The sequence below is a fragment of the Ornithorhynchus anatinus genome, chromosome 4 (assembly GCF_004115215.2).
Source record: "Ornithorhynchus anatinus isolate Pmale09 chromosome 4, mOrnAna1.pri.v4, whole genome shotgun sequence".
Taxonomy (NCBI): Eukaryota; Metazoa; Chordata; class Mammalia; order Monotremata; family Ornithorhynchidae; genus Ornithorhynchus; species Ornithorhynchus anatinus.
The window spans coordinates 46,248,172-46,275,176 of record NC_041731.1 but is presented as its reverse complement, the minus strand read 5'-3'; the positions used below and the strand labels follow the sequence as shown (position 1 = coordinate 46,275,176).

The following is a 27,005-nucleotide window of genomic DNA, read 5'->3' as shown; positions in this document are numbered from 1 at the left end:
CTCTTTCCCCCTCCCTCCCCCCATATCCCTCTCTCCCTCCTCCTCTTCCCCCCTCCCTCCCTCTCTCTCTCCCTCCTCTCACCCCTCCCTCTCTTTCTCCATATCTCTCTCTCCCTCCCCCCCTTCCCTCGTAAGATGACTTAATTATTATAATAATAATTACAGTACTTCTTAAGCGCTTACTCTGTGCCCAGCACTGTTCTAAGCGCCGGGGTGGGTACAAGTTAGGCAGGTTAGATTCAGTCCCTGTCCCACATAGGGCTCGCACTCTTATCCCTATTTTACAGCTGAGGTAACTGAAGCCCGGAAAAGTCAAGTGGCTTGGCCAAGGTCACGCAGCGGACATGTGGCGGAGCCGGGATTAGGATCTGGGTCTCTTTGACTCCCAGGCCCGTGCTCAGTCCACTAAGCCAAGGTTTATTTTGGATATCCCTAGCCTCTCTCCTTCTCGGCTGTCTCTGCTGGTGTCGGTCCGGTGTAGATCCTTAATTAATCAATCAACAGTACGTATTGAACACTTTCTACGTACAGAACACTGCACCGGATGCTTGGGAGGAGTACGGTACAACAGAATCAGCAGACGCTAATAATGAGTTTACAGTCTAGATGGGGATGATGGTATTTGTTAAGTGCTTACTATGTGCCAGGCACTGTCCTAAGTGCCGCGGTAGATACAAGTTTATCAGGTTGTCCCATGTGGGGCTCACAGTCCTCATCCCCATTTTACAGACGAGGTAACTGAGGCACCGAGGCAGACAATATGGATAAAGAGGTAATCTATAATATTTAATTGAATGATAGGTACATAAATGCTGTGGGCCTGAGGGTGGGTCAAATATCAAATATCCAAAGGTCACAGATCCAAGTGCATAGATGCCACAGAACGGAGAGCGAGCTGGGGAAAAGAGGGTTTAATCAAGGTGAGAACCCAAGTCCTCAGACTCCCAGGTCTGGTCTCTTTCCACTAGGCTACGCAACTTCTTGGGCCTAGTGTTTCTCCCTCGGTCACATTCATTCATTCATTCAATAGTATTTATTGAGCGCTTACTATGTGCAGAGCACTGTGCTAATTGCTTAGGTTTTACTACAAACAGTGCAGTGTTCAACTGGCTGTCCCCTCCCTGGTAATGATGTGACATAAGTAATAGTGGTAGAAATAGAGCATATTAAGCATTGACTGAGTGCACAGCACTGTACTAAATTCTGGGAGAGAATACACAAAGTGGGAATTAGACGTGGTCCCGGTTCTTCAAGGGACTTACGTTACTTCCAGTATTTTTAACACCCAATCTCCCCTTCCTCGGATCCTGCTGCCAAGTCCCGCGTGCCGAAAGCCGTCCCCCCGTTTATGGAGACTTGGGCAGGAAATACAACGGCTCTGCACGAGGAAGAGGGTTGGGGATCCTCCCCAGCCGCGTACTCTCCAGTTTTCCATAAACAACCTTTTCGTGTGTCGTTGGATGCCATTCCCCATTCCCACCCCCACATCTGACCCACACCTCATCACGTTGTGTTCCAGCCAGATGTGGGGAGATACCTGAGAATATGCCTCAGTGGTGCTGGTCTATAACTAAAAAAACTCATCTAGGGCATCTCGTGTAGTAAACAGGCTCAGGGAAAGACCTGAAAAGAACTAGCTAACAAACACCCGCTGGTCTATTGCTCTATAACACAGCATCGATCGTTACTATGCTGAGGTCGCATTGGTCTTAAATAGGTTTGGCACCTAAAATTCCTGTGTATCCTTTGTAACTTCACCCTGCTGGTTTGCATTTCGGGCTCTAGAAGGAATAAGACTGCCAGCAGTGAATGTGTACAAGTGACACTGCGTAAATCATTAGCACTGGAATCAAACGCCTTTGTATTTGGACCAAGGTCTGTCAGACCTTTACCCACTGCGGAATCCATCATCATCATGATATCAGGGTTTTAAAATTATTATTATAATTATCATTATTATTGTTATATTTGTTAGGCATGCTATGTGTCAAGGACTGGGGTAGATACAAGTTAATAATAATAATAATAATAATAATAATGGTATTTGTTAAGCATTTACTATGTGCACAGCACTGTTCTAAGCACTAGGGGGGATACAAGTTGATCAGGTTGTCCTACATGGGGCTCATAGTTTTAATCCCCATTTTACAGTTGAGGTAACTGAGGCACAGAGAAATTAAATGACTTTGCCCAAAGTCACACAGCTGACAAGCGGCAGAGCTGGGATTAGAATCCATGACCTCTGACTCCCAAGCCCGGGCTCTTTCCACTGAGCCACGCTGCTTCTCTAAGCAGGTTGGACACAGTCTCTGTCCCACATGGGACTCCTAGTCTACGTAAGAGAGAGAACAGGTATTGAATTCCCCTGGTACAGATTAGGCCACTGAAGCACCAAGCAGGTAAGTGACTTGCCCAGTGGCTACAGCAGGGAAGTGACAGAGCTGAGATTGGAACCCAGGTCCTCTGACCTCCCAGGCCCATGCTATTTCCAGGAGGCCACTCAGTTTCCCATTAATGATTGTGGTATTTGTTAAGTATTTACTATGGGTCAAGCACTGTACTAAGCACTGTGGTAGATAATAATAATAATGTTGGTATTTAAGCGCTTACTATGTGCCGAGCACTGTTCTAAGCGCTGGGGTAGACATAGGGGAATCACGTTGTCCCACATGGGGCTCACAGTCTTAATCCCCATTTTACAGATGAGGGAACTGAGGCACAGAGAAGTTAAGTGACTTGCCCACAGTCACACAGCCGACAAGTGGCAGAGCTGGGATTCGAACTCATGAGCCCTGACTCCAAAGCCCGTGCTCTTTCCACTGAGCCACGCTGCTTCTCCGATAGAAGATAATCAGGTCCCACATGGGGCTTACAGTCTAAGTAGGAGGGAGAACGGGTTTTGACACCCCATTTTGCAGATGAGGGAATTGAGGCACAGAGAAGTAAAGTGACTTGGCCAAGGCAAGTTGTAGAGGTGGAATTAGAACCCGGGTCCTCTGACTCCCAGGACCATACACTTTCCACTAGGCCAAGCTGCTTCCCCATTACACATTACCCTATTTATTTTGTTAATGAAATGTACATCGCCTTGATTCTATTTAGTTGCCATTGTTTTTACGAGATGTTCTTCCCCTTGACTCTATTTATTGCCATTGTTCTTGTCTGTCCGTCTCCCCCGATTAGACTGTAAGCCCGTCAAACAGCAGGGACTGTCTCTATCTGATGCCGACTTGTTCATTCCAAGCGCTTAGTACAGTGCTCTGCACATAGTAAGCGCTCAATAAATACTATTGAATGAATGAATTACATTATGTTACATAACCTTCGTAACCCATGTCATGTAATATACCTCTGTTGCTTCTAGGTCAGCACGGGAGTGTTAGGTCTGCTCGACTAAAACCGATCAACGGCCACCTTCATTCATTCGATCATAATTATTGAGTGCTTACTGTGTGCAGAGCACTGGACTAAGCACTTGGGGAGTATACTGTAACAATAAACAGACACATTCCCTGTCCACAATGAGCTTACAGTCTAGAGCGGGAGAGACAGACATTAATATAAATAAATAAATTACAGATACGTATAGAAGTGCTGTGGGGCTTGTTATACCTCATCTAAAGTCCCAGGATAAAAATCAACTAGAATGACTGAAGTTCATTCAATAGTATTTATTGAGCGCTTACCAGGAGCAGAGCACTGTACTAAGCGCTTGGAATGTTCAAATCGGCAACAGATACAGTCCCTGCCCTTTGACGGGCTTACAGTCTAATCGGGGGAGAAGGACAGACAAGAACAATAGCAATAAGTAGAATCGAGGGGAAGAACATCTCATTAAAACAATAGTAAATAAATAGAATCAAGGTGATGTACATCTCATTAACAAAATAAATAGGGTGATGAAGATATATACAGTTGAGCGGATGAGTACAGTGCTGAGGGGAGGGGACGGGAGAGGGGGAGGAGTGGAGGGAAAGGGGAGAGAAGAGGGTTTAGCTGCGGAGAGGTGAAGGGGGGGTAGAGGGAGCAGAGGGAAAAGGGGAGCTCAGTCTGGGAAGGCCTCTTGGAGGAGGTGAGCTCTGAGTAGGGTTTTGAAGAGGGGAAGAGAATTCGTTTGGCGGAGGTGAGGAGGGAGGGCGTTCCAGGACCGCGGGAGGACGTGGCCTGGAGGTCGACGACGGGATAGGCGAAAATGGGGGACGGTGAGGAGGTGAGTGGCAAGGGAGCGGAGCGTGCAACATGAGGCGAGCCTAAGCCAGACTTGACAGTTGGCAAGGCCAGATTTATCAGAAAATAACTGTCTCTGGGCTCAGGCACCCTGTTGTTCAAGTCCTTTTACCATCCCCTCCTTACGGAGTGTCATCAGGCATTGCATTTCTTTGGTAATGGCCCTGGGATGTTTCTAAAGGAAGCATCTTTTTTCTTCTCGTGGAGTCTCTGTTCTTCAAGAAAATCTCAGATGATAAATTATGAGTTCTGCTACTCTTAGGTCTTTAGGGGAAGCCGCTCCGATGTCTTGGTTACCTGAAAATTTCTGATTTCTATGAAAATGTATTCTTTCGAAATCCAAAAAACCTCTCCTAAGTGTGTGTGCGATGAATGGAAAAGTTCTTCTGAGCCAGTATGTGAAGTGCAACAGGTTTAAGCACTTAAAGATTTTCTAGTTCTAAATTCTCTCTTGCCCAAGGCACATTGTTCATAAATACACAGACATCCTCCTGCTAAGTATTCATCAACTGGCTTGGGTGGAACCTACTCATTCAGTTGTAGCAGTAACCTGGATTCCCATCCATCAACTATTGCAGCATTTCCTTTTAATTTGTTGTGGGAAACTTGCCAGACGCTTATTGTAATTAAAGGGGCAGAAACAGCATATCTCCTAAGGAATCAAAATATCATAAAATCGAAATAACAAAGGAGAGCAAACTCTATGTCATTAAAGAGTGACAAATTTCCATTCTGTGACTTACTGCTGTCTGGGGAAGAAAATGTTGCCTAGCTCAGATGTTCTGTCCTGATCCGGAACACAATTTGGGAAAGAAAGGAGTCAAAAAGCAGGCCTTTTTTTTTTTTCCCTTAGGGAACTCAATGGAACAGAGTTCTGGGCACTTTGTTAAGGGAGAGATAAAAAAACACGTAGTAGATGCTCAATAACTATTTGTCTGTCAGCAGCAGTGAGATTGAAATCCCTGCTGGGAAAAGAGCAGTGGATGGACATAGTTTGTTAAAGAATCACTCTGCCCCTGTCATCACCAGGAGATGTTCAGAGCCGCCCAGCTTTGGGCTCTGGGATAGTTTTTAAGGAATCCTAACCTCTCCCATTCTTCATTTAGTTTGCCATCAAGACTCAGGCTTCTTTGGCCACCTTAAAGAGTAAATTATGTTTGAAACTGGATACTAGGGGGATATAATAACACCTACAAATGAAATTCAATCCATCATCATTCACCAAAGCCAGAAATCCACAATGGAGTCATTCATTCAATCAACTGTATTCATTGAGCGCTTACTCTGTGCAAAGCCCCGTACTAAGGGCTTGGGAGAGTACAATATAACAACAGACAGACACATTCCTGCCCACGACAAGCTCACAGTCTAAAGGGGGAGACAGACATTAAAATCAATCAATAAATAGATAAGAAAATCAATTACAGATATATACATAGGTGCTATGGGGATGGGAGAGAGGATGAATGAAGGAGCAAGAGCGGCCCAGGAGGGAGTAGAAGAGGAGCGGAGGGCTTAGGGAAGGCTCCTTGGAGGAGATGTGCCTTCAATAAGGTTTTGAAGTGGGTTTTGAAGAGCAATTATCTGTCTGATATGAGGAGGGAGGGCCTTCCAGGCCAAAGGTAGGATGTGGGCGAGAGATTGGTGATGAGATAGATGAGATTGAGGTACAGTGAGATGGTGAGCGTTAGAAGAATGAAGTGTGTGGGCTGGGTTGTAGTAGGAGAGTAGTGAGGTGAGGTAGGAGAGGGTGAGATGATTAAGTGCTTTAAAGCCAGTGGTGAGGAGTTTTTGTTTGATGTGGAGGTGAATGGAAAACATAAATGTCCTAATAGTAGACCTAAGATTCCCTAGGAGCAGTTACACACAAAAAAAAAAAAGGATACTGTGACAAAGATAGAATTTAAATAATAATTATAGGGTGCTGTTGGAGCACTGGGGTAGATGCAAGTTAATCAGGCTGGACACAGTCCCTGTCCCACAAGGGGCTCCCAGTCTGAATCCCCATTTTACAGATGAGGGAACTGAGGCCCAGAGAAGTGAGGTGACTTGCTCAAGGGCATACAGTAGATAGGTGGTGGAGCGGGGATTAGAACCCATAACCTTCTGATTCCCAGGCCCATGCGCTATCCACTTAACCATGCTGCTTCTCTTGAATCCTCGCGGTCCTGTGCCACTGGGGCCCTGGGATCCTTGAGGCATCTGAACCGGCCTCCCTCCTCCTAAAGGATTGAAGCTTGACTTTGGGAAGTTGTGAAAATTTATAACATGGTCTCTTTGCTGTGAGCAATAAAATATCCCAAGACTATCCCCTCCAAGTACTGTTTAATCTGTTTATTTTACTAGAGTTGTTTTACTGTTGTACTTAGCTTTCTGTAGTTATAGTTTATATTGTGTTCTTACTGTGCTTCTTGTCTGTCCTCCCCCACTTAAACTGTGAGTCCCTTGTGGGTCAGGGCCCGGGTTTGAATTGATCTCTGTGTAATTAGCCCAGAGTTTAGTAGAGAGAGTTGCACACTGTGCTTAATAAATGTTGTAATTATTATCATTAGCAATAATAATATGATTCGCTTGCAGTCTCCCATCATAAACAGTGGACAAGCCTTGGTCTATCATGAAGATTCTGGGATTGAGAAGCAGAGTGGCCTGGTGGAAGACTTTGGGACTGTGGGAATCCGTGCGGCCTAGTAGAGAGAACACAGGCCTGGAAGTCAGAGGATCTGATTTCTAGTCCCAACTCTGCCACCTGACTGCTGAATGGCCTCGGAAAAGTCACGTAAATCACTGGGCCTCATTTCCTCAACTGTAAATGGGGATGAAATACCTTTTCTCCCTCTCCATTAGTCTGAGAGCCCTGTATGGACCAAGGCCTGGGTCTCAGCTGCTTATCTTGAATCTACCCCCTAATGCTCAGTACAGGGCTTGGCACACAGTAAGCGCTTACCAAATGTCACTATTACTAGAATCATAATGAAGGAGTTGATTATAATCCCAGATGTTTGTTCAGAGCTACTTGCGCTCTCTTGATCCTGCTCCTGATGTTCTCTCTGGGGTAAGGAGTGCAACAAAATGAGTATATTTAAAAGACAGAAATTAGAACCTAGAAATGAGAAACTATTCCTCCCTTAAAACCCTTTCTCCCTCATCGACTTGTGCAGTGATGGGATTCACAGGAGATAGACTACTGTCTCTGTGGCCTTCTTACCCCTCGGGGTGCACTTTGGAGAGCCCTGAGCCCGAATCCTCAGAGTCCTATTGCTCCCCCTTTCCCTCCCTGGGAGGTATCAGTTTGTTCATTCATTCATTCAAACGGGTTTATTGAGCGCTTACTGTGTGCAGAATACTGTACTACGCGTTTGGAAAGTACAGTTCAGTTCTCTGGAAAGGGTGAGTTCCCCCTAGGATTCAGAGCTCTCAGGAATCATGCTGGGACCCCAAGGCCCTTTCCATCCTTCTTCTCCCATCCAGACACCAGTCACCACATGGGACAGCAGAAGGAGTGAGGAGGGAGGAAGTGACAGTGGTGAGCACGTTCCTTGCTGCTCTGCCCTGTAGCAGGTAAGCAGATACTCCCAAGTGCTTAGTACAGTGCTCTGCACACGGTAAGTGCTCAATACATACGATCGATCGATGGAGTAAAGTGTAGGCCTGAAGGCAGGAGGAGGCTTCAAAGCTCTCCATCACCTTGCCCCTTCTTATCTCACCTGCCTTCTCTCCTTCTCCATCTCAGCCGGCACACTCTGCTCCTCTGGTGCTAACCTTCTCACTGGGCCTCCATCACGCCTGTCCTCGACCCCTGGCCCACGTCCTACCTCTGGCCTGGAACGCCCTCCCTCCTCTAATCTGCCAAACAATCACTCTTCCCCCCTTCAAAGCCTGACTGAAAGCTCACCTCCTCCAAGAGGACTTCCCAGACTAAGCCCCCCTTTCCAACAGCTCCCCCTCCCTTCCGTGTCACCTTGACTTGCTACCTTTGCTCTTCCCCACTCCTTCCCACAGCACTTGTGTATATATCCATAATTCTATTTATAGTGATATCTGTTTACTTGTTTTGATGTGTATATATAAATCTATTTATATTGATGCTCGGTTTACTTGTTCTGGTGTCTGTCTCCCCGCTTTGAGACTGTAAGCCCTGTGTAGGCAGGGATTGTCTCTCTTTATTGCTGAATTGTACTTTCCAAGCGCTCAGTACTGTGCTCTGCACACATTAAGTGCTCAATAGGTACGACTGAATGAATGAGGGAGGTGGCAATAGACCCAACTGACTGTGCCCGAGGAACATCCCAGTAAGGAATGCATTTTATTCAAAGACTGAAAGACCCCCTGTGGTCTAAGGAAAGAACATGGGACTGGAAGCCAGGACACCGACCCATTTCTAGCCCCAGCTCTGACATTCATTAACTCAGTCGTATTTATTGAGTGCTTACTGTGTGCCAAGCACTGTACTAAGCACTTGGGAGAGTACACTATAATAGTAACCAGACCTATTCCCCGCTTCCAGTGAGCTGTCCCAGGTTGCTGTGTGACCCCGGGAAAATCATGTAATCTCTTTGAGCTTCAGTTTCCACATCTGTAACTGTAAAATGGGGGATAAAATAGATTGAGAAATTCACGTGAGACAGGGATTGTGCTCACTCTGATAACCTTGTATCTATCCCAGCCTTTGTCATTCAGTAAGAATACATGATGCTTGGCTTTAAAGCACTTATTCACCCCCTCCTATCTCACCTCGCTACTCTGCTACTACAACCCAGCCCGCACACTTTGTTTCTCTCATGCCAACCTCCACGATCTCGTCTATCTCGCCGTCGACCTCTCACCCCCATCCTACTTCTGGCCTGGAATGTCCTCCCTCCTCATATCAGACAGATTATTGTTCCCTCCCACCTTAAAACCTTATTGAAGGCACATACTCTCCAGGAAGCCCCCCCGATTAAGCCCTCCTCTCCTCTTCTCCCACTCCCTCCTGGGCTGCTCTTACTTGCTCCTTCATTCATCCTCCCTCCCATCCCCATAGTACATATGTATATATTTGTATAGATCTGTAATTTATTTATTTATATTAATGTCTTTCTCCCCCTCTAGACTGTGAGCTCGCTGTAGGCAGGAATGTGCCTGTTTGTTGTTGTACTCTCCCAAGTGCTTAGTGCAGTGCTTTGCACACAGTAAGCACTCAATACAATTGAATGAATGAGTGATGCAAGTAATCAAACCATACTTTTTTTTAAGGTGTTTGTTAAGCTCTTACTATGCGCCAACCCTGTACTGAGCACTGGTTTAGATTCATTCATTCATTCAATCGTATTTGCTGAGTGCTTACTGTGTGCAGAGCACTGTTTTAAGCACTTGGAAAGTACAATTTGGCAACAGATAGAGACAATCCCTACCCAACAACGGGCTCACAGTCTAGAAGGGGGAGACAGACAACAAAACAAAACCAGTAGACAGGCATCAGTAGCATCAAAATAGATAAATAGAATTATAGATACAAGACATCATCGCACATCACAACACGCATGACAGAAAAAGTGCTGATCCCTTTTCCTCTTTCCTTACACACATAAGCAGGATCTACCGACATGGTGACGTCTTCTCATTACCTGGGCCAATTCAAGCCTGAATTCTGGGAAGATTTGGAGATAATTTTTTTTCTACTGCTTTTGACTGGCCTACGATGGCTCAGGATGGAATGAACAAATAAGAAAATAATGTCACGTGGGATGAAAAGCAGCAAAAATGGGAAAAGTAGATCTATGCTCCTGATTTTGGGCCTAGATTAAAGTCTAGAAGGAAAACGTAAAATGTGACGAGGCTGAAAATTAATAAGAACTTTCCACGCTGAGGAGAAGATGAAGAGAAGTTCTCTGATACTGTATGTAATAATAATAATGATGGCATTTGTGAAGTACTTACTGTGTGCCGAGCACTGTTCTAAGCACTGGGGTAGATACAAAGTAATCCGGGTAGTCCCATGTGGGGCTCACAGCCTGACACGCTCTCTTAGTTGGGGCAGAGAAAGCTGGATGTTTCTCTGCCAGAGGGAGGAAGGAAGCATTTTTCCTGGCTCTGGGGAGCTGGCTCCAAATGGGTAAAAAGTCCATATCTCCTAATTAAGATGATGGGAAAGGAGGCCAAGGAATTGAGAGTGGATGAACATTTCTAGCTCAGTGGAAAGAGCCCGGGCTTGGGAGTCAGAGGTCATGGGTTCGAATCCCGGCTCTGCCACTTGTCAGCCGTGTGACTGTGGGCAAGTCACTTCGCTTCTCGGGGCCTCAGTTCCCTCATCTGTAAAATGGGGATTAACTGTGAGCCTCAAGTGGGACAACCTGATTACCCTGTATCTACCCCAGCGCTTAGAACAGTGCTCTGCACATAGTAAGCACTTAACAAATACCAACAGTATTAATTTCTATTTGAATTTACTTTCTTACAGTATTTTCAATTGCACCTCTAATGTGAAATCAGGGTTTTATCATTTTTCAGAATACTCAGGCAGAGTCCAGATTAAAGGCAGATTTTGAGTGTGAAGCACTTACTATGTGCCAAGCACTGTTCTAAGCACTGGGGTAGATACAAGGTAATCAGGTTGTCCCACGTGGGGCTCAGAGTCTTCATCCCCATTTTCCAGATGAGGGAACTGAGGCACAGGGAAGTCAAGTGATTTACCCAAAGTCACACAGCTGATCAGTGGCGGCGCCAGGATTAGAACGCATGACCTCTGACTCCCAAAACCGGGCTCTTTCCACTAAGCCATGCTGCGTCTCTATGTACTAAAACAATCCCTAGAGGTAAACGGTTGTTATCTAAGCAGAAACCAAGCAGAAGCAGTGCCCTTGACAAAGCAGCGTGGCTCACTGGAAAGAGCACGGGCTTTGGAGTCAGAGGTCATGGGTTCAAACCCCGGCTCTGCCACTTGCCAGCTGTGTGACTTTGGGCAAGTCACTTAACTTCTCGGTGCCTCAGTTCCCTCATCTGTAAAATGGGGATTAAGACTGTGAGCCCACGTGGGACAACCTGATTCCCCTGTGTCTACCCCAGCGCTTAGAACAGTGCTCGGCACATAGTAAGCGCTTAACAAATACCAACATTATTATTATTATTATTATTGTCAAATGGAAAAGATTCCTCAGTAACGTAGGTCCGGAAATGAAGGGTTGGGGGCACTTTACAAGAATTCTGTGTTGGCAGATGCAAGGCTCCCCCCGTCGCTGAGATTCAGAGTCTCACGTGGGACAGTGACTATGCTCAATTTGATTATCTTGTATTTACTGCAGCGTTTAGCCCAGTGTTTGCCACACCGTAAGACTGCGACGTATTATGTTTTGCTGAGAATTATGTGTGCTCAAATCCTCTAAAGGTTCTGCTGAGGGTGGTTAAGGGAATTGTGGAGGAGAAAGGGAGAAACTCCCACAAAGCAGAGAAATGGGATGATCCTGGGTAAAGCCAAGCCTGACACGTTCTCTTGGTTGGGGTAGAGAAAGTTGGATGTTTCTCTCCTAGGGAAGGAAGGAGGCATTTAGCTCGGATCTGGGCTCCAAATGGGTAAAAAGTCCATATCTCCTAATTAAGAAAGGAGGCCAGGGAATTGGGAGTGGATGAACTATTTTGGAGTTTTCTGGTTTTTAATTTCTATTTGAATTTACTTTCTTACAGTATTTTCAATTGCTCCTCTGATTAATGTGTAATCAGACTTTTATCATTTTTCAGAATACTGGGGCAGAGTCCAGATAAAAGGCAGATTTTTGAATGTCTGATTTGGTGAAGGGCTCCTAAGGCTTCTCATTCTAGATATGTTATCTAAGTGCCCTCTATCTAAGAGCAAGAACTTAATAAATGCCGTTATTATTATTATTACTAAGGCAGCTTTTAAAAATAACCAATCAACATCCTTGTTGCTTTACTACAGGAGCAGATTATCCAGAGACTGTATATCCCAAGCCCCTTTCTTCTTTTTAATCCACTGGTAACTACTGTTTGGCTATTTTATTATTATCATTATTACTGTATTTCTTAAGCACTTACTATGTGCCAAGCAGTGGTCTAAGCACTGGGGTAGATATAAGATAATTGGGTTGGACATAGTCCCTGTCCCACATAGGGCTCCCAGTCTTAATCCCCATTTTACAGATGAGGGAACTGAGGCACAGAGAAGTTAAGTGACTTGCCCAAGGTCACAGAGCAGACAAGTGGCAGAGCCGGGATTGGAACTTATGACCTTCTGACTCCCAGGCCCGTGCTCTGTCCACTAATTGTCCTGTACCACTACCATCAGAGAGCATGAGAAGCCAGTGAGAAGAAGTAAAACTCAATCAGTTTTGCCATTTCTTAGCAGCTGTTAAAATGAATTTTGGTAGTTTGGGGGTGAGAGAAAGTTGAGACCAGAAGATAAAATGAGGTTGTACATTATCTGTGGATTTGCATTTAACTGTGTTTCCCTTGCCCCTTGATTGGTTTGAGCTCTGGGCATGTCACTCCCCTTCTTAAAAACCTCCAGTGGCTGCCTATCAACCTCAGCACAAAACAAAAACTTCTCACTCTAGGCTTCAAGGCTCTACATCCCCTTGCCCCTTCCTACCTCTCCTCCCTTCTCTCTTTCCACTGCCCACCCCGCATGCTCTGCTCTTCTGCCGCCCACCTCCTCACCGTCCCCCGTTCTCGCCTATCCCGCCGTCGACCCCTGGGCCACGACCTCCCGTGGTCCCGGAACGCCCTCCCTCCTCACCTCCGCCAAACTCATTCTCTTCCCCTCTTCAAAACCCTACTCAGAGCTCACCTCCTCCAAGAGGCCTTCCCAGACTGAGCTCCCCTTTTCCCTCTACTCCCTCTACCCCCCCCACCTCTCCTCAGCTAAACCCTCTTTTCCCCCCATTTCCCTCTGCTCCTTCCCCTCTCCCTTCCCTCCCCTCAGCACTGTACTCGTCCTCTCCACTGTATATATTTTCATCACCCTATTTATTTTGTTAATGAGATGTACATCGCCTTGATTCTATTTATTTGCTATTGTTTTAATGAGATGTTCCTCCCCTCGATTCTATTTATTGCTATTGTTCTTGTCTGTCCATCTCCCCCGATTAGACTGTAAGCCCGTCAAACGGCAGGGTCTGTCTCTATCTGTTACCGATTTGTACATTCCAAGCGCTTAGTACAGTGCTCTGCACATAGTAAGCACTCAATAAATACTATTGAATGAATGAGTGAATGAGACCAACCCTGACCTAATCACCATCTGAAATGGAGCAAAATACAAGTTTTTTAGACCGTGAGCTCGCTGTGGGCAGGGAACTGTCGGCCAACTCTGTTACACTGTACTCTCCCAAGTGCTTAGTACAGTGTTCTGCACACAGTAAGTGCTCAATAAATATGATTGATTGATTCACTGATTGATTTTCAGCCCTTGCCCACAAGATGGAATGTCCAGGTCTCCCAGCCTCTGAGGAATACTCACACTGAGGGATGTCTTTACCCGAAAGATCTATTTGGGGTATACAAGGTAAGCGTATTAGTATATATACTTGTATATTTTTCCCCACATTCAGTCTGAATGGAATCCTCGACTGAGAATTATATTAGCTACAAACTAATACTTAGCATTTGCATATTACATCAAATTTTCAAGCCCTCTCTAACCATTCATTAGGTAATAATGTACTCAGTACCACTGTGACTAGGCCAGGGTTGGTAACATCCCTCATTTCAGGGAGAGGAAGCAGGCATAACTTCTCTGAGTCACTAAGGTGACATTCAGGGACACAACTGGTTCTGGAGCTTGCTGAGATCCAGCTCTCTAGCCTGACTTGGGATCAAGAAAAAATAGTCTTGGCAAAAATAGCGTCTCTGACTGGAACACGATCAAGCCGTGTTGCGAAGGATAGTTCGAGCTCTGCATTCCAATGATGCAATACTAAGGATGGTTAGCAGTGAGCTATGATGCAAAAGCAAAGTCAAGTTGTGATGTTTGAAGGTTCGTAAAGGCTACTAAACCTATCCCAGTGTGACTATTAGAAGAAATGCTCAAGTGAAATAAAGCCAATTTACTTATCTAAATGTTTAAACATTGAAGTTTAGTATCCTGACTTGGGGGGCAGGACAGTGAAATCAGAGGCAACAGCTTATGCGTTCTTCCATGTCCCAGACCACTGGTGTTAGCTATAACTATCTCAACCTAAATACTTCCTCCCAGGACACCGAGATTTGGGGGATTACTTCCTACCAGGACACCAAGATTTGGGGGATGCCACTGACTTGCGGATGACCTTGACCAAGTTGCTTTGGATGACCTCGACCGAGTTGCTTTACTGTAAACAAAGGCTGCTATTACCAGTCTCCTGCTCACCTTCTAGTTTCCTTATCTATAAAATGGGCTAAAATACCTATTTTCCCTTTGCCTTAGATTACGGGCCTCATTCTGATTGTCTGGTGTATACCCCCACACTTAGCAGAGGTCTTCGCACCTAATAAATGTCATAAAAAAACAACCCTCAAACAAAATTAAAGTGTGTAAAGTGCCGAAGCCAATCGGAGAAGCACTAGGTGAATGATTAATTGACAGGATCTGGCCAGGGTGTGGCGGTGAGTTGGGTCGGAAAGGAAAAGATTAGTTTTGGTGAATCTACGGGTTGTAATAGCTTGTGAGGAAGTTGGCAGTGACAAGCAACAGCAACGGTGATGGAGGGTGACTAATCACCGGTAAGGTACGGAAACAAGGATAGTGTTTCTACACCTATCAACTTACACCCCCTACTCTTTAAGCACCGGCATACCTCTCCATTTCTCCTTCTTGCTTCCCTCTTTAAATTATTTGTATCTGGTTCCCTCACTGGACTGTAAAATCCTTGAAGGCAGGAATTGTGACTTTTCAACTCTATTGCACTTTCCCAACCACAGTAGGCATTCAATCAATATGATCGATGAATTGATTGAGGAAGTGATGGTAAAGGCTGATGAGACGTATCAAGTTATGAGTGGTCCAGGGTGACTGGACAAACATGAAAGAGAAGTATTAGTACTCACTGTAATAATAATAATTCTAATAATGATCACTGGGGTATTTGTGATGGTAAAGGTTGATGAGACATATCAAGTTATGAGGGGTCCAGGGTGACTGGACAAACATGAAAGAGAAGTATGAGTACTCACTGTAATAATAATACTAATAATGATCTCTGGGGTAATAATAATAATAATAATAATGATAGTAATGTTGGTATTTGTTAAGCGCTTACTATGTGCAGAGCACTGTTCTAAGCGCTGGGGTAGATACAGAGTAATCAGGTTGTCCCACGTGAGGTTCACAGTTAATCCCCATTTGACAGATGAGGTAACTGAGGCACAGAGAAGTGAAATGACTTGCCCACAGTCACACAGCTGACAAGTGGCAGAGCAGGGATACGAACCCATGACCTCTGACTCCCAAACCCGAGCTCTTTCCACTGAGCCACCCTGGGTATTTGTTAAGAGCTCACTATATGCCGGGCACTGTACTAAGCACTGGGGTCGATACAAGCAGATGTGGCCGAACGCTGTCCCTGTCTTAATCCCCACTTTACAGATGAGGCACAGAGAAGTGAAGCAACTTGCCCAAGGCCACACAGCAGACAAGTGGCAAGGAAAGGGGTATTAGTTGGGGAAAAAAGAGTGCTCTGAGGGAATGGGGAGAAAGGGCATGAATTGTCCGTGGCGACGGAAAGACACAACAGGTGGTATTGGCGAGGGAGGATGAAAATAGGACTCCGGTTCTGCCTGGTGGTAAAGGAAGGTCCGAATTTGATTCCAAGTAGGACCTGGGGCGAGAGGATCGTGGTACCAATTGTGAGGCACCGGGGATGGGCTGTGTGAGAGGAGGTCTCCTCTGTGTGATGGTGAATCGGTTACCATTATTGATGTGGAGAGGAGATGGAATAATGGCTGGTTAGAGGGGTAGGCAGTGAACGTGAGAGGATGAGGTCCCAGGCTCAGGCAGAAATATAGACGGGGGTCTCAGTCCTGGCTGTGATGGCTTCTAGGAATGGAAGCAGCGTGGCTCAGTGGAAAGAGCACGGGCTTGGGAGTCCAGAGGTCATGGGTTCGAATCCCAGCCCTGCCACTTGTCAGCTGTGTGATTGTGGGCAAGTCACTTAACTTCTCTGGGCTTCAGTTACCTCATCTGGAAAATGGGGTTTAAAACTGTGAGCCCCACCTGGGACAACCTGATAACCTTGTATCTCCACCAGCGCTTAGAACAGTGCTTGGCACATAGTAAGCGCTTGACAAATACCATCATTATTATTATTACAACAAACCGTGGCTGAGTCCCGGGCATTAGAGACAGTGACAGTGGAGGGGTGAGAGGCAGGGCTACGGTCTCAACCCAGGCTGACGCTGGTAATAATAATAAGTTCTGTTTTGTTTTGTTGTCTGTCCCTCCCCGTTTAGAATGTGAGCCCCTCATTGGGCAGCGATTGTCTCTATCTGTTGCCCAATTGTCCATTCCAAGCACTTAGTACAGTGCTCTGCACACAGTAAGAGCTCAATAAATACGATTGAATGAATGAATTAGGTCAGGCCTTCCCAGAGTAAGCCCCACTTTTCTCATCTCTCCCTCCCGTCCTTGTCACCCTGAGTGGCTCTCTTTGCTCTTCCCCCCTTCCTGCCCCACAGCATTTATTTATTTATCGATCTGTTATTTAATTGATTTTATATTGATGTCTGTTTACTGATATTGATGTCAGTCTCACACACGCCCTCCCCACCCCGTAGACTGGATTTTGTTGTGGGCAGGGATTGTCTCTCTCTGTTGCCAAATTGTACATTCCAAGTGCTTAGTACAGTGCACATAGTAAGCACTCAATAAATACGATTGAATAAATGAATGAATGCTCTGCACATAAGAAGCAGCGCGGCTCAGTGGCAAGAGCCCAGGCTTGGGAGTCAGAGGTCAGGGGTTCTAATCCTGGCTCCGCCACTTGTCAGCTGTGTGACTTTGGGCATGTCACTTAACTTCTCTGGGCCTCAGTTATCTCATCTGTAAAATGGGAATTAAGATTGTGACCCCCCCCCCATGTGGGACAACCTGATCACCATGTATCCCCGCCCCCAGCGCTTAGAACAGTGCTTTGCACCTAGTAAATGCTTAACAAATACCATCGTCATCATAGTAAGTGCTCAATAAATATGACTGAATGAAGGGTCTCTCTTTATTGCTGTATTGTACTTTCCCAAGCGCTGAGTACGGTGTCCTGCACACAGTGAGCACTCAGTAAGTAAGACTGAGTGATCGATTGGCCTTGATTGACCGTGGAGACGTTGTACCCATAGCAGGCCCTGGGGCAGTTGGGATGGGGACTTAGGCCTGGGGCTTTGTGGGGAAGATGATGATGGTATTTGTTAAGCGCGTACTATGTGCCAAGCACTGTTCTAAGTGCTGGGTTAAAAACTTGTGGGGAAGATGGTGATGATGATGATGGTATTTGTTAAGCACCTACTATGTGCCAAGCACAGTTCTAAGTACTGGGATAGAAAGTTGTGGGAAAGATGGTGATGACGATGATAGTATCTGTTAAGCGCTTTCTATGTGCCAAACACTGTTCTAAGTGCCGGGGTAGAAACTTGTGGGAAAGATGATGATGATGATGGTATTTGTTAAGCGCTATGTGCCAAGCACTGTTCTAAGTGTGGGGTAGAAACTTGTGGGAAAGATGATGATGATGATGGTATCTGTTAAGCGCTTATTATGTGCCAAACACTGTTCTAAGTGCTGGGGTAGAAACTTGTGGGAAAGATGATGATGGGATCTGTTAAGCGCTTATTATGTGCCAAACGCTGTTCTAAGTGCTGGGGTAGAAACTTGTGGGAAAGATGATGATGATGGTATCTGTTAAGCGCTTACTATGTGCCAAACACCGTTCCTAAGTGCTGGGGTAGAAACTTGTGGGAAAGATGATGACGGTATCAGTTAAGCGCTTATTATGTGCCAAACGCCATTCTTAGTGCTGGGGTAGAAACTTGTGGGAAAGATGATGACGGTATCTGTTAAGCGCTTATTATGTGCCAAGCCCTGTTCTAAGCGCTGGGGGAGATAGAAGGTCATGGGTCGTCCCACATAGCCCGTCTAAGGGCAGGGACTGTCTCTCTCTGTTACCGATCTGTCCATTCCAAGCGCTTAGTCCAGTGCTCTGCACGTAGGAGCGTGGCTCAGTGGAAAGGGCCCGGGCTTTGGAGTCAGAGGTCATGGGTTCGAATCCCCGCTCGGCCACTTGTCAGCTGGGTGACTTTGGGCGAGTGACTTCACTTCTCGGTGCCTCAGTTCCCTCATCTGTAAAATGGGGATGAAGACCGTGAGCCCCACGGGGGACAACCTGATGCCCCTGGGTCTCCCCCCAGCGCTTAGAGCAGTGCTCGGCCCATAGTAAGCGCTTAACAAATACCAACATTATTATTACTGTTGTAGTAAGCGCTCCATCAATACTATTGAATGAATGAATAAGGCGGACAATCTTCATCCGCATTTTAGAGATGGGATGGAGAAGTGACTGGGGCCGAGACCGGGGCGGAGGCGGGATTCGAACCCACGCCCTTGGGGACCAAGATGGAGCGGGAAGATGGAGGCGTCCGAGGCCTCCCGGCCGGTGACGGAGGAGCCGCCCCCTCCCCCCCCACGGGGTGAAAGGTCACCACGAGTCACGCGGCGGGGGAGCGCCCCGGCAACGAGCCGACCAATGGGGCGCCGCCGCAGGTGGTGGGGCCGCGCCCCATTGGTCGGCGCCGGGCCGCGTCCCGGCGGAGGGGGGGGCCCTCCTCGAATCGGAGGCGGCCAGCTTGGAGGCGGGGGCCAATGGGCGGCCTCCAACGCGCGCCATCCCGGCCAATCGGCGGCCTCCACGACGGGGCTGCGGGGAAGCTATAAAGGGCGCGCGCGCGCGCGGAGGGGCACAGCCGTTGGGCGGAGGGAGGGAGGGAGGGAGCGAGCGGAGAGGAGAGGGGGAGGACTGTACGGCCGCGCTGCATCCCGCGCTGCAACCCGCGCTGCAACCCGCGCTGCATCCCGCGCTGCAACCCGCGCTGCACGTTCCGCCAGGCCGGGCTCGCCGGCCCCCGCCCGGGACGGCCGCCATGAAGCCCTCCGGCCCGCTGCTCCTGCTCCTCCTGCTGCTGCTGGTCGGCCCGGCGCGCCCCGACGACGACGACAAGAAGGAGGACGTGGGCACCGTCGTCGGCATCGACCTGGGCACCACCTACTCCTGGTAAGGAGCCCGGGCGCCGCCCCGCCACGTTCAGCGCAGTGCAGACTCTGCGTTGGACGCCTCCTGGGCAGTCGGTCGTGCGCGGGCGGGGGGAGGGGCGGGGGGCGCGGACTATGGGCGGAGCACTGCGCCCCGCGCTCGGAAGGCACAATTAGGCCGCGGGTGGAGCCCACACTGCTCTGCACCTAGTAAGCGCTCAATAAATACTATCGAATGAATGAATGAAAGGTGCAGAGCACTGGACTAAGCGCTCGGAAGGCACAAGTAGGCCACGGGGAGAGGCCATCCCCTCCCCCCCTCCAACCAGCTCCCACTAGGTCTTATTTATTGAGCGCTTACTAGGTGCGGAGCACTGGACTAAGCGCTCGGAAGGCGCAACTCCCACGAGCTCCCATTCCATCTTATTTATTGAGCGCTTACTAGGTGCAGAGCACTGGACTAAGCGCTCGGAAGGCACAAGTAGGCCACGGGGAGAGGCCATCTTCTCCAACCAGCTCCCATTTGGTCTTATTTATTGAGCGCTTACCAGGTGCACAGCACTGGACTAAGCGCTTGGGAAAATAGAGTGCAGCAATAGAAAGCGACAGACCTCCCCTTTCCCAACGAGCTCCCATTCGGTCTTATTTATTGGGCGCTTATTAGGTGCGGAGCACTGGACTAAGCGCTCGGAATGCACAGTTAGGCCACGGGGAGAGGCCATCCCCGTCCTCCCCAACGAGCTCCCATTCGGTCTTATTTATTGAGCGCTTACTAAGTGCACAGCACTGGACTAAGCGCGCGGAATGCACAGTTAGGCCACAGGGAGAGGCCCACAAGCTCCCAGTCCGTCTTATTTATTGAGCGCTTACTAGGTGCAGAGCACTGGACTGAGCGCTCGGAAGGCACAATTCGGCCACAGGGAAAAGCTGACCTCCCCCCCCCCCCCCCCCCCCCCCCAACACAACGAGCTCCCATTCAGTCTTATTTATTGAGCGCTTACTAGGTGCGGAGCACTGGACTGAGCGCTTGGAAGGCACAATTAGGCCACGGGGAGAGGCCAGCCCCCCCTCCCCCCCCCCCCGCCCCCAACAAGCTCTCATTCAGTTTATTGGGCGCTTACTAGGTGCAGAGCACTGGACTGAGCGCTTGGAATGCACAATTCGGCCATAGGGAGAGGCCATCCCTCCCCCCACCCCCCCCCCCAACGAGCTCCCATTCAATCTTATTTATTGGGCTCTTACTATGAGTAGAGCACTGGACTAAGCGCTTAGGAATGGACAATTCGGCCACAGGGAGAGGCCACCCCCCCTCCCCCCACACACACACAACGAGCTCCCATTCAATCTTATTTATTGGGCGCTTACTATGTGCAGAGCACTGGACCAAGCGCTTGGAATGCACATTTCGGCAACAGGGAGAGGCCATCCCCGCCCACAACGAGCTCCCATTCAATCTTATTTATTGAGCACTTACTATGTGCGGAGCACTGGACTAAGCGCTTGGGACAGAGAGAGACCATCCCTGCCCGATGACGGGCTGAAGGGGGGAGACGGCAAAGCCAAAGAGAGCAAAACAAGACCCCATCATCAAGATAAATAGAATCGAGGAGATATACATCTCATTAACAAAATAAATAGGGTAATAAATATATACAAAGGAGCACAGTGGGGAAGGGGGAAGAGTAGAGGAGGAGCAGAGGGAAAGGGAGGGCTCAGTCTGGGAAGGCCTCTTGGAGGAGGTGAGCTGTAAGTAGGGTTTTGAAGAGGGGAAGGGAATGAGTTTGGCGGAGGTGAGGAGGGAGGGCGTTCCGGGACCGCGGGAGGACGTGGCCCCGGGGTCGACGGCGGGATAGGCGAGAAAGGGGGACGGTGAGGAGGTGGGCGACAGAGGAGCGGGGTGGGCAGGAGAAAGAGAGAAGGGAGGAGAGGTAGGAGGAGGCCAGGGGATGGAGAACAGTACTGGACACATAGTAGTAGTGACAATAGTGGTATTTACTACTATTATCATTTAGACTGTGAGCCCCTTGTTGGGTAGAGATGGTCTCTCTCTCTCTTGCCAAATTGTATATTCCAAGGGCTTAGCACAGTGCTCTGCACATAGTAAGCGCTCAATAAATGCAATTGAATGAATGAATTTTTATTATTCACTTATGCTACTGTTAATTATTATGATCATTATGCACCATAGGATCACTGTTGATGCTCCAACTTTGCTCTTTTTTGTTTTTTATTAATTTTCTTCTCACCCCCTCCCTGTCGTCGTCCTTTTTCTCCCTCGCCAGCGTGGGGGTGTTCAAGAACGGGCGTGTGGAGATTATCGCCAATGACCAAGGTAACCGCATCACTCCCTCCTATGTGGCCTTCACCCCCGAAGGGGAGCGGCTGATAGGAGACGCCGCCAAGAACCAGCTCACTTCCAACCCCGAGAATACGGTTTTCGATGCCAAGAGGTTAATCGGCCGAACGTGGAACGACCCCTCCGTGCAGCAGGATATCAAATATCTGCCCTTCAAGGTACTGGAACTCTCCACCTGAGGGTTTGGTGGGGGGTGGAAATCCCAGCGGTTAGAACAGTCTGCGCTCAGTAAATACAGTCGAATGAATGACTTTATGATAGGCATGCCTTTTGTGCCATATGCCCTGTGGTCAAGATTAGAGAAGCAGCCTGCCTTAGTGGAAAGAGCACGGGTTTGGGAGTCAGTTTGTGGGTTCTAATCCCGACTCCGCCACATGTCATTTGGGTGACTTTGGGACAAGTCACTTGACTTTTGCCTCAGTTACCTCATCTTGAAAATGGGGATTAAGTCTGTGAGCCCCGCGTGGGTCAACCTGATTACCTTGCATCTACCCCAGCCTTAGAACAGTGTTTGGCACATAGTAAGCGCTTAACAAGTACCATAATTATTATTATTATTGTCAAAGGTGTTAGCTGCAAGCTGCTGGAAGCCCAAAACTAGTTGTAAAGCCATCCACTTCCAACAGTGAAGTGTGACCGGTACATGACTTCACTAACTTCAAATAAGCCTCATAGCTGTGCGCCTTTAGACCTGTATTCTTTATTTCTTACACTAGGGAAAATTGTGGGGAATAGCCACTCAGTTCGTAATACCTTAATCTTCTATTCGTAAAGAAGTGCCGTCTTACCGCAGTTAAAGGTCAGATAATCCAATCGATTCACTTTCTAGAGTCGTGGCCTTACACTCTTAGGACTCAAAAGTCATCGACTTTGGAAAACGAACTCAAATATTCATCTTTGTACCATTTGACTCTCTTTTTAAAATAGGTGATTGAGAAGAAGACTAAACCGTATATTCAGGTTGATATTGGTGGTGGGCAAACGAAAACATTTGCTCCTGAAGAAATTTCTGCCATGGTCCTGACTAAAATGAAGGAAACAGCTGAGGCGTACTTGGGAAAGAAGGTATGACTTCAGTGGTCTTTTATTTCATGGGAAGCTACTCTTACTAACTTGAGAAGCCACTTGGTGTAGTGGAAAGGGCAGATACTTGAGAGCCAGAGGGTTTAGGTTCTAATGCTCGTTCTGCTACTTGTCTGCTGTGTGACCTCGGGCAGGTCACTTGGGTGACTCCGTGTCCTCGTCTGTAAAATGGGGATTAAATCCTCATGTCTCCAGTCCAGACTTTGAACCCCATGTGAGACAGAGATGGTATCCAACCCGATAAGCTTGTATCTATCCCAGTGCTTAGAAGAGTGTCCGGTACAGAGTAAGCGCTTAGATGTAATTATTAAAAGCCAGTGAGGAGGAACCGGGAACTTGGTATACTGGAGAGAGTGGGATGAGGGTGTATACAAACACCACTTACCCTCCCCGTATACCCCCTTTCCCTGTATAAAAGGGTACCGGGGCCATTTAAAAGGCTCACCCTCCCCACCGCCTTTTGAAATAACCTAAAAGCGAAGCCTGCAGCGCTTGCTAAATGCTTATTCTATACCTTTTAGGTTACTCATGCTGTAGTGACCGTCCCTGCCTACTTCAACGATGCGCAGCGCCAAGCAACTAAGGATGCTGGGACTATTGCCGGATTGAACGTTATGAGGATTATCAACGAACCGTAAGTCTCATTGAGTCTCCAGCCCCTCGGACAGAATTCTCAACGGTGGGCAGAGTTCGGAGGTTCCTAAGTCTTGTGTCCTTTTCCTTAAACAGGACAGCCGCTGCCATTGCTTATGGACTAGATAAAAGGGAAGGCGAGAAGAACATCCTTGTGTTTGATTTGGGAGGCGGAACCTTTGACGTGTCCCTCCTCACCATCGACAACGGAGTCTTCGAAGTGGTGGCCACCAATGGAGATACTCATCTGGGTGGCGAAGACTTCGATCAGCGGGTTATGGAACACTTTATCAAGCTGTACAAGAAGAAAACTGGAAAAGACGTCAGGAAAGACAACAGAGCCGTGCAGAAGTTGCGGCGCGAAGTAGAGAAGGCCAAACGGGCCCTGTCCTCACAGCATCAGGCCAGAATCGAAATCGAATCCTTCTTTGAGGGAGAGGACTTCTCTGAGACATTGACCCGGGCCAAATTCGAGGAGCTGAACATGGCAAGTATATCTCACTCGAACTACAGTAACGAAGGAAACGGTCTCAGGGTAGACTCTAACCAGCGCATAACACAGAAGAGTTGGGTAAGGGCAGCCAGTTGATTTTACTGCTTTGTTTATTTTTCAGGATCTTTTCCGTTCCACCATGAAGCCTGTCCAGAAGGTACTGGAGGATTCAGACCTGAAGAAATCTGAGATTCATGAAATTGTCCTGGTTGGCGGCTCCACTCGAATCCCCAAGATTCAACAGCTGGTTAAGGAGTTTTTCAACGGCAAAGAACCATCTCGCGGCATTAACCCAGACGAAGCCGTGGCGTACGGGGCCGCTGTCCAGGCCGGCGTGTTGTCTGGTGACCAAGATACCGGTAGGTGAAACAAAATGGTCCTTAAGTCCACGTGCCTCAGACGCTACCGTAGTCAGGAATTGATATCGAACGGGCCAATCTTAAATACATTTTTCCTAATGGCATTAAATGCACTGATGGTCCGAGCAGACAGCTCCACGTAGCTCGTACGCAGGACAAGAGTAGTCGTGTTCAAGTGCTGGGAAAGAATTCGTAGGTGGATCTTACGGGGGCTTCTTATATTCTAAAACACACTGAAGCCTTTGATCAGCCACCTTGGGTACATTGCTCCTCTAAACAAAACTCAGTTTTTATGGTGTTTTAAACACTGACGGTGTCAAACATTGTTCTAAGCACTGGGGTAAGTACAAGCTAAGTCGGTCAGGCCCAGTCCCCGTGCCCCATGGGGCTCACAGTCTAAGTAGGAGGGAGAGCAGGCATTGCCATTGTAGGCAGGGATCATGCCTCCCAAAACGTCAGTATTGGGCAGATTACAGTGCTCTGCATGGAAGTGCTCAATAACCGTGGCTTTTGATTAGACAGGTCCCTGTTGTTTGGGACTCACAGAGTAGGGGGAGAGGAGGCCGGCAGCAGAAAGAAAGGAGACAAGTAGTAGCTTACCTCCACTTTATAGGCGTAGAGGACCTGAGACTCAACCGAGTCCCTTTCCCCTGGTCACAGTGCCGGGTTCGTAACCCGATCTAGATGTAATCCCTCTTCTCTCGGAGACCGTTTTAAAAATCTGAACTGACACTCGAATGCCCGATAGCCCCGTCCCCAGGTTTTTGCGTGAATCAGACAGCCAGGGTCAGAAGAGACGAGATGTTCTGTGTGAGAGGCACGATCACATTGATTTTTGTCACTTTCTAGGTGATCTGGTGCTGCTTGACGTGTGCCCCCTGACCCTGGGTATTGAAACCGTTGGAGGTGTCATGACAAAGCTGATCCCGAGGAATACTGTTGTACCCACCAAGAAGTCTCAGATCTTCTCCACAGCTTCAGACAACCAGCCAACTGTTACGATCAAGGTCTACGAGGGTAAGTGACGCTTTAAGGCTTTCCAAGACCTGGACGGCAATTACGTTAATGCGGCTTTCGCTCCCAGTACCTCAGTACTTGGCAAGAAAGGATGCTCAACAAACCCAACCCCTATCTGAGATCCTCTGAAAGGTGTAGATGAGTTGGTCTTAGTTCAGCTTCCCCAGTCCCAGCTCTATCCATGATTCTCTACATGAAGATGGGGGAAGGGATAATAAGACTTTCACAGTAGCCTTCAACTTTTGTCCCTCCGTGGTAATGGAACGCTAACAGAATTAACTCTCCCTAGGCGAACGTCCACTGACGAAGGATAACCACCTCCTGGGAACCTTTGACCTGACGGGAATTCCGCCGGCCCCTCGGGGCGTCCCCCAGATCGAAGTTACCTTCGAGATAGACGTGAACGGCATTCTCCGGGTGACGGCCGAAGATAAGGGGACGGGGAACAAGAACAAGATCACCATCACCAACGACCAGAACCGTCTCACCCCCGAAGAAATCGAAAGGATGGTGAACGACGCCGAGAAGTTTGCGGAGGAAGACAAAAAGCTCAAGGAGCGTATCGACACTAGAAACGAGTTGGAGAGTTACGCCTATTCTCTGAAAAATCAGATTGGGGATAAAGAGAAGCTCGGGGGCAAGCTCTCGCCGGAAGATAAAGAAATAGTGGAGAAAGCGGTAGAGGAGAAAATCGAATGGCTTGAAAGTCACCAAGACGCAGACATCGAAGACTTCAAAGCCAAAAAGAAGGAACTGGAAGAGATCGTGCAACCCATCGTCAGCAAGCTCTATGGAAGCGCCGGCCCGCCCCCGGGAGCCGAAGAGGAGACAGCAGAGAAAGATGAATTGTAGAAACTCTGCAAGTGTTGTAAATATTGGACTCAGGAACTTTTTGTTAGGGAGAAAATTGAGAGAACTCAAATCTCGAATGTAATTGGAATCTTCACTGCAGAGTGGAGTTGAAAATGCTATAGCCGAAAGTGGCTGTTTACTGCTTTTCATTAGCAGTTGTTCACATGTGTTTCCGGGGCGGGGGACGGGGTGGGGGGGGAGTTGGGTGGAAATGACTAAAGCTGGGTTGGGAAATGTGTTCACCTTGAAGATGTTCTATTTAACAACTGGGTTATGTGCATTTGGTGTAGAACCTTTTTTCTACCTTAAGTGACACAATAAATGTTTGTTATTTACCCCTGGTTTCAGTATCGAAAGTGCAGTACATACCTGTGGAAGCACAGATGACATTTGCACAATGTACTCTTAATATCTGAAGCATTTACTAGGACCAACTGCTGAGGTTGATTTCAGTACAATCAGGGGCCACCTTTCCTGTCCTGCATTTGGGCCTCCAAGAGAACAGCCACTCTCTTCACTTAGCAGGAGGTCATTCATTCAATCGTATTTATTGAGTGCTTGGAATGAACAATTCGGCAACAGATAGAGACAATCCCTGCCCCACAACAGATTCACAGTTTAAAAGGCAAATTACTTTTGTATAACTTGCAGAGTAAAGCTTGAACTAAGCTTTGGACTAGGTGAGGGTTAGTTAGCCTCGCTCCATTCACCCTTCCTCAGCTAAGTTGCAACAACCTAGGCAGAGCACTGTCAGCAAGGGGAAAATTCCTCACTCGGAGGCTACTG

The 27,005-nt window shown here is 47.8% G+C and overlaps 1 protein-coding gene and 1 long non-coding RNA gene across 2 annotated transcripts; both read left to right on the top strand.

The window, feature by feature from the left end:
* The first annotated feature begins 692 nt into the window (after positions 1 to 692).
* LOC114811080 lies at positions 693 to 15,171 on the top strand. Its single transcript, XR_003758780.2, has 4 exons — positions 693 to 772; positions 7,696 to 7,785; positions 13,622 to 13,720; positions 14,411 to 15,171. It is a non-coding gene; the product is annotated as an uncharacterized LOC114811080 (long non-coding RNA).
* A 3,983-nt stretch (positions 15,172 to 19,154) lies between these two features.
* HSPA5 (heat shock protein family A (Hsp70) member 5) lies at positions 19,155 to 26,561 on the top strand. The gene is made up of 8 exons (XM_003430953.4): positions 19,155 to 19,448; positions 21,709 to 21,940; positions 22,710 to 22,847; positions 23,387 to 23,499; positions 23,595 to 23,985; positions 24,113 to 24,350; positions 25,200 to 25,367; positions 25,657 to 26,561. Exons 1-8 carry the CDS (start codon positions 19,318 to 19,320, stop codon positions 26,217 to 26,219), a joined length of 1,974 nt encoding a protein of 657 aa, XP_003431001.1. The 5' UTR covers positions 19,155 to 19,317; the 3' UTR covers positions 26,220 to 26,561.
* The last annotated feature ends 444 nt before the right edge of the window (positions 26,562 to 27,005 follow it).

Coding starts and splice junctions, on each gene's coding strand:
- HSPA5 (XM_003430953.4), top strand. CDS start 19,318: ATGAAGCCCTCCGGCCCGCTGCTCCTGCTCCTCCTGCTGCTGCTGGTC. Junction 21,941..22,709: donor TCAAATATCTGCCCTTCAAG/GTACTGGAACTC, acceptor TTTTTAAAATAG/GTGATTGAGAAGAAGACTAA. Junction 23,500..23,594: donor ATGAGGATTATCAACGAACC/GTAAGTCTCATT, acceptor TTCCTTAAACAG/GACAGCCGCTGCCATTGCTT.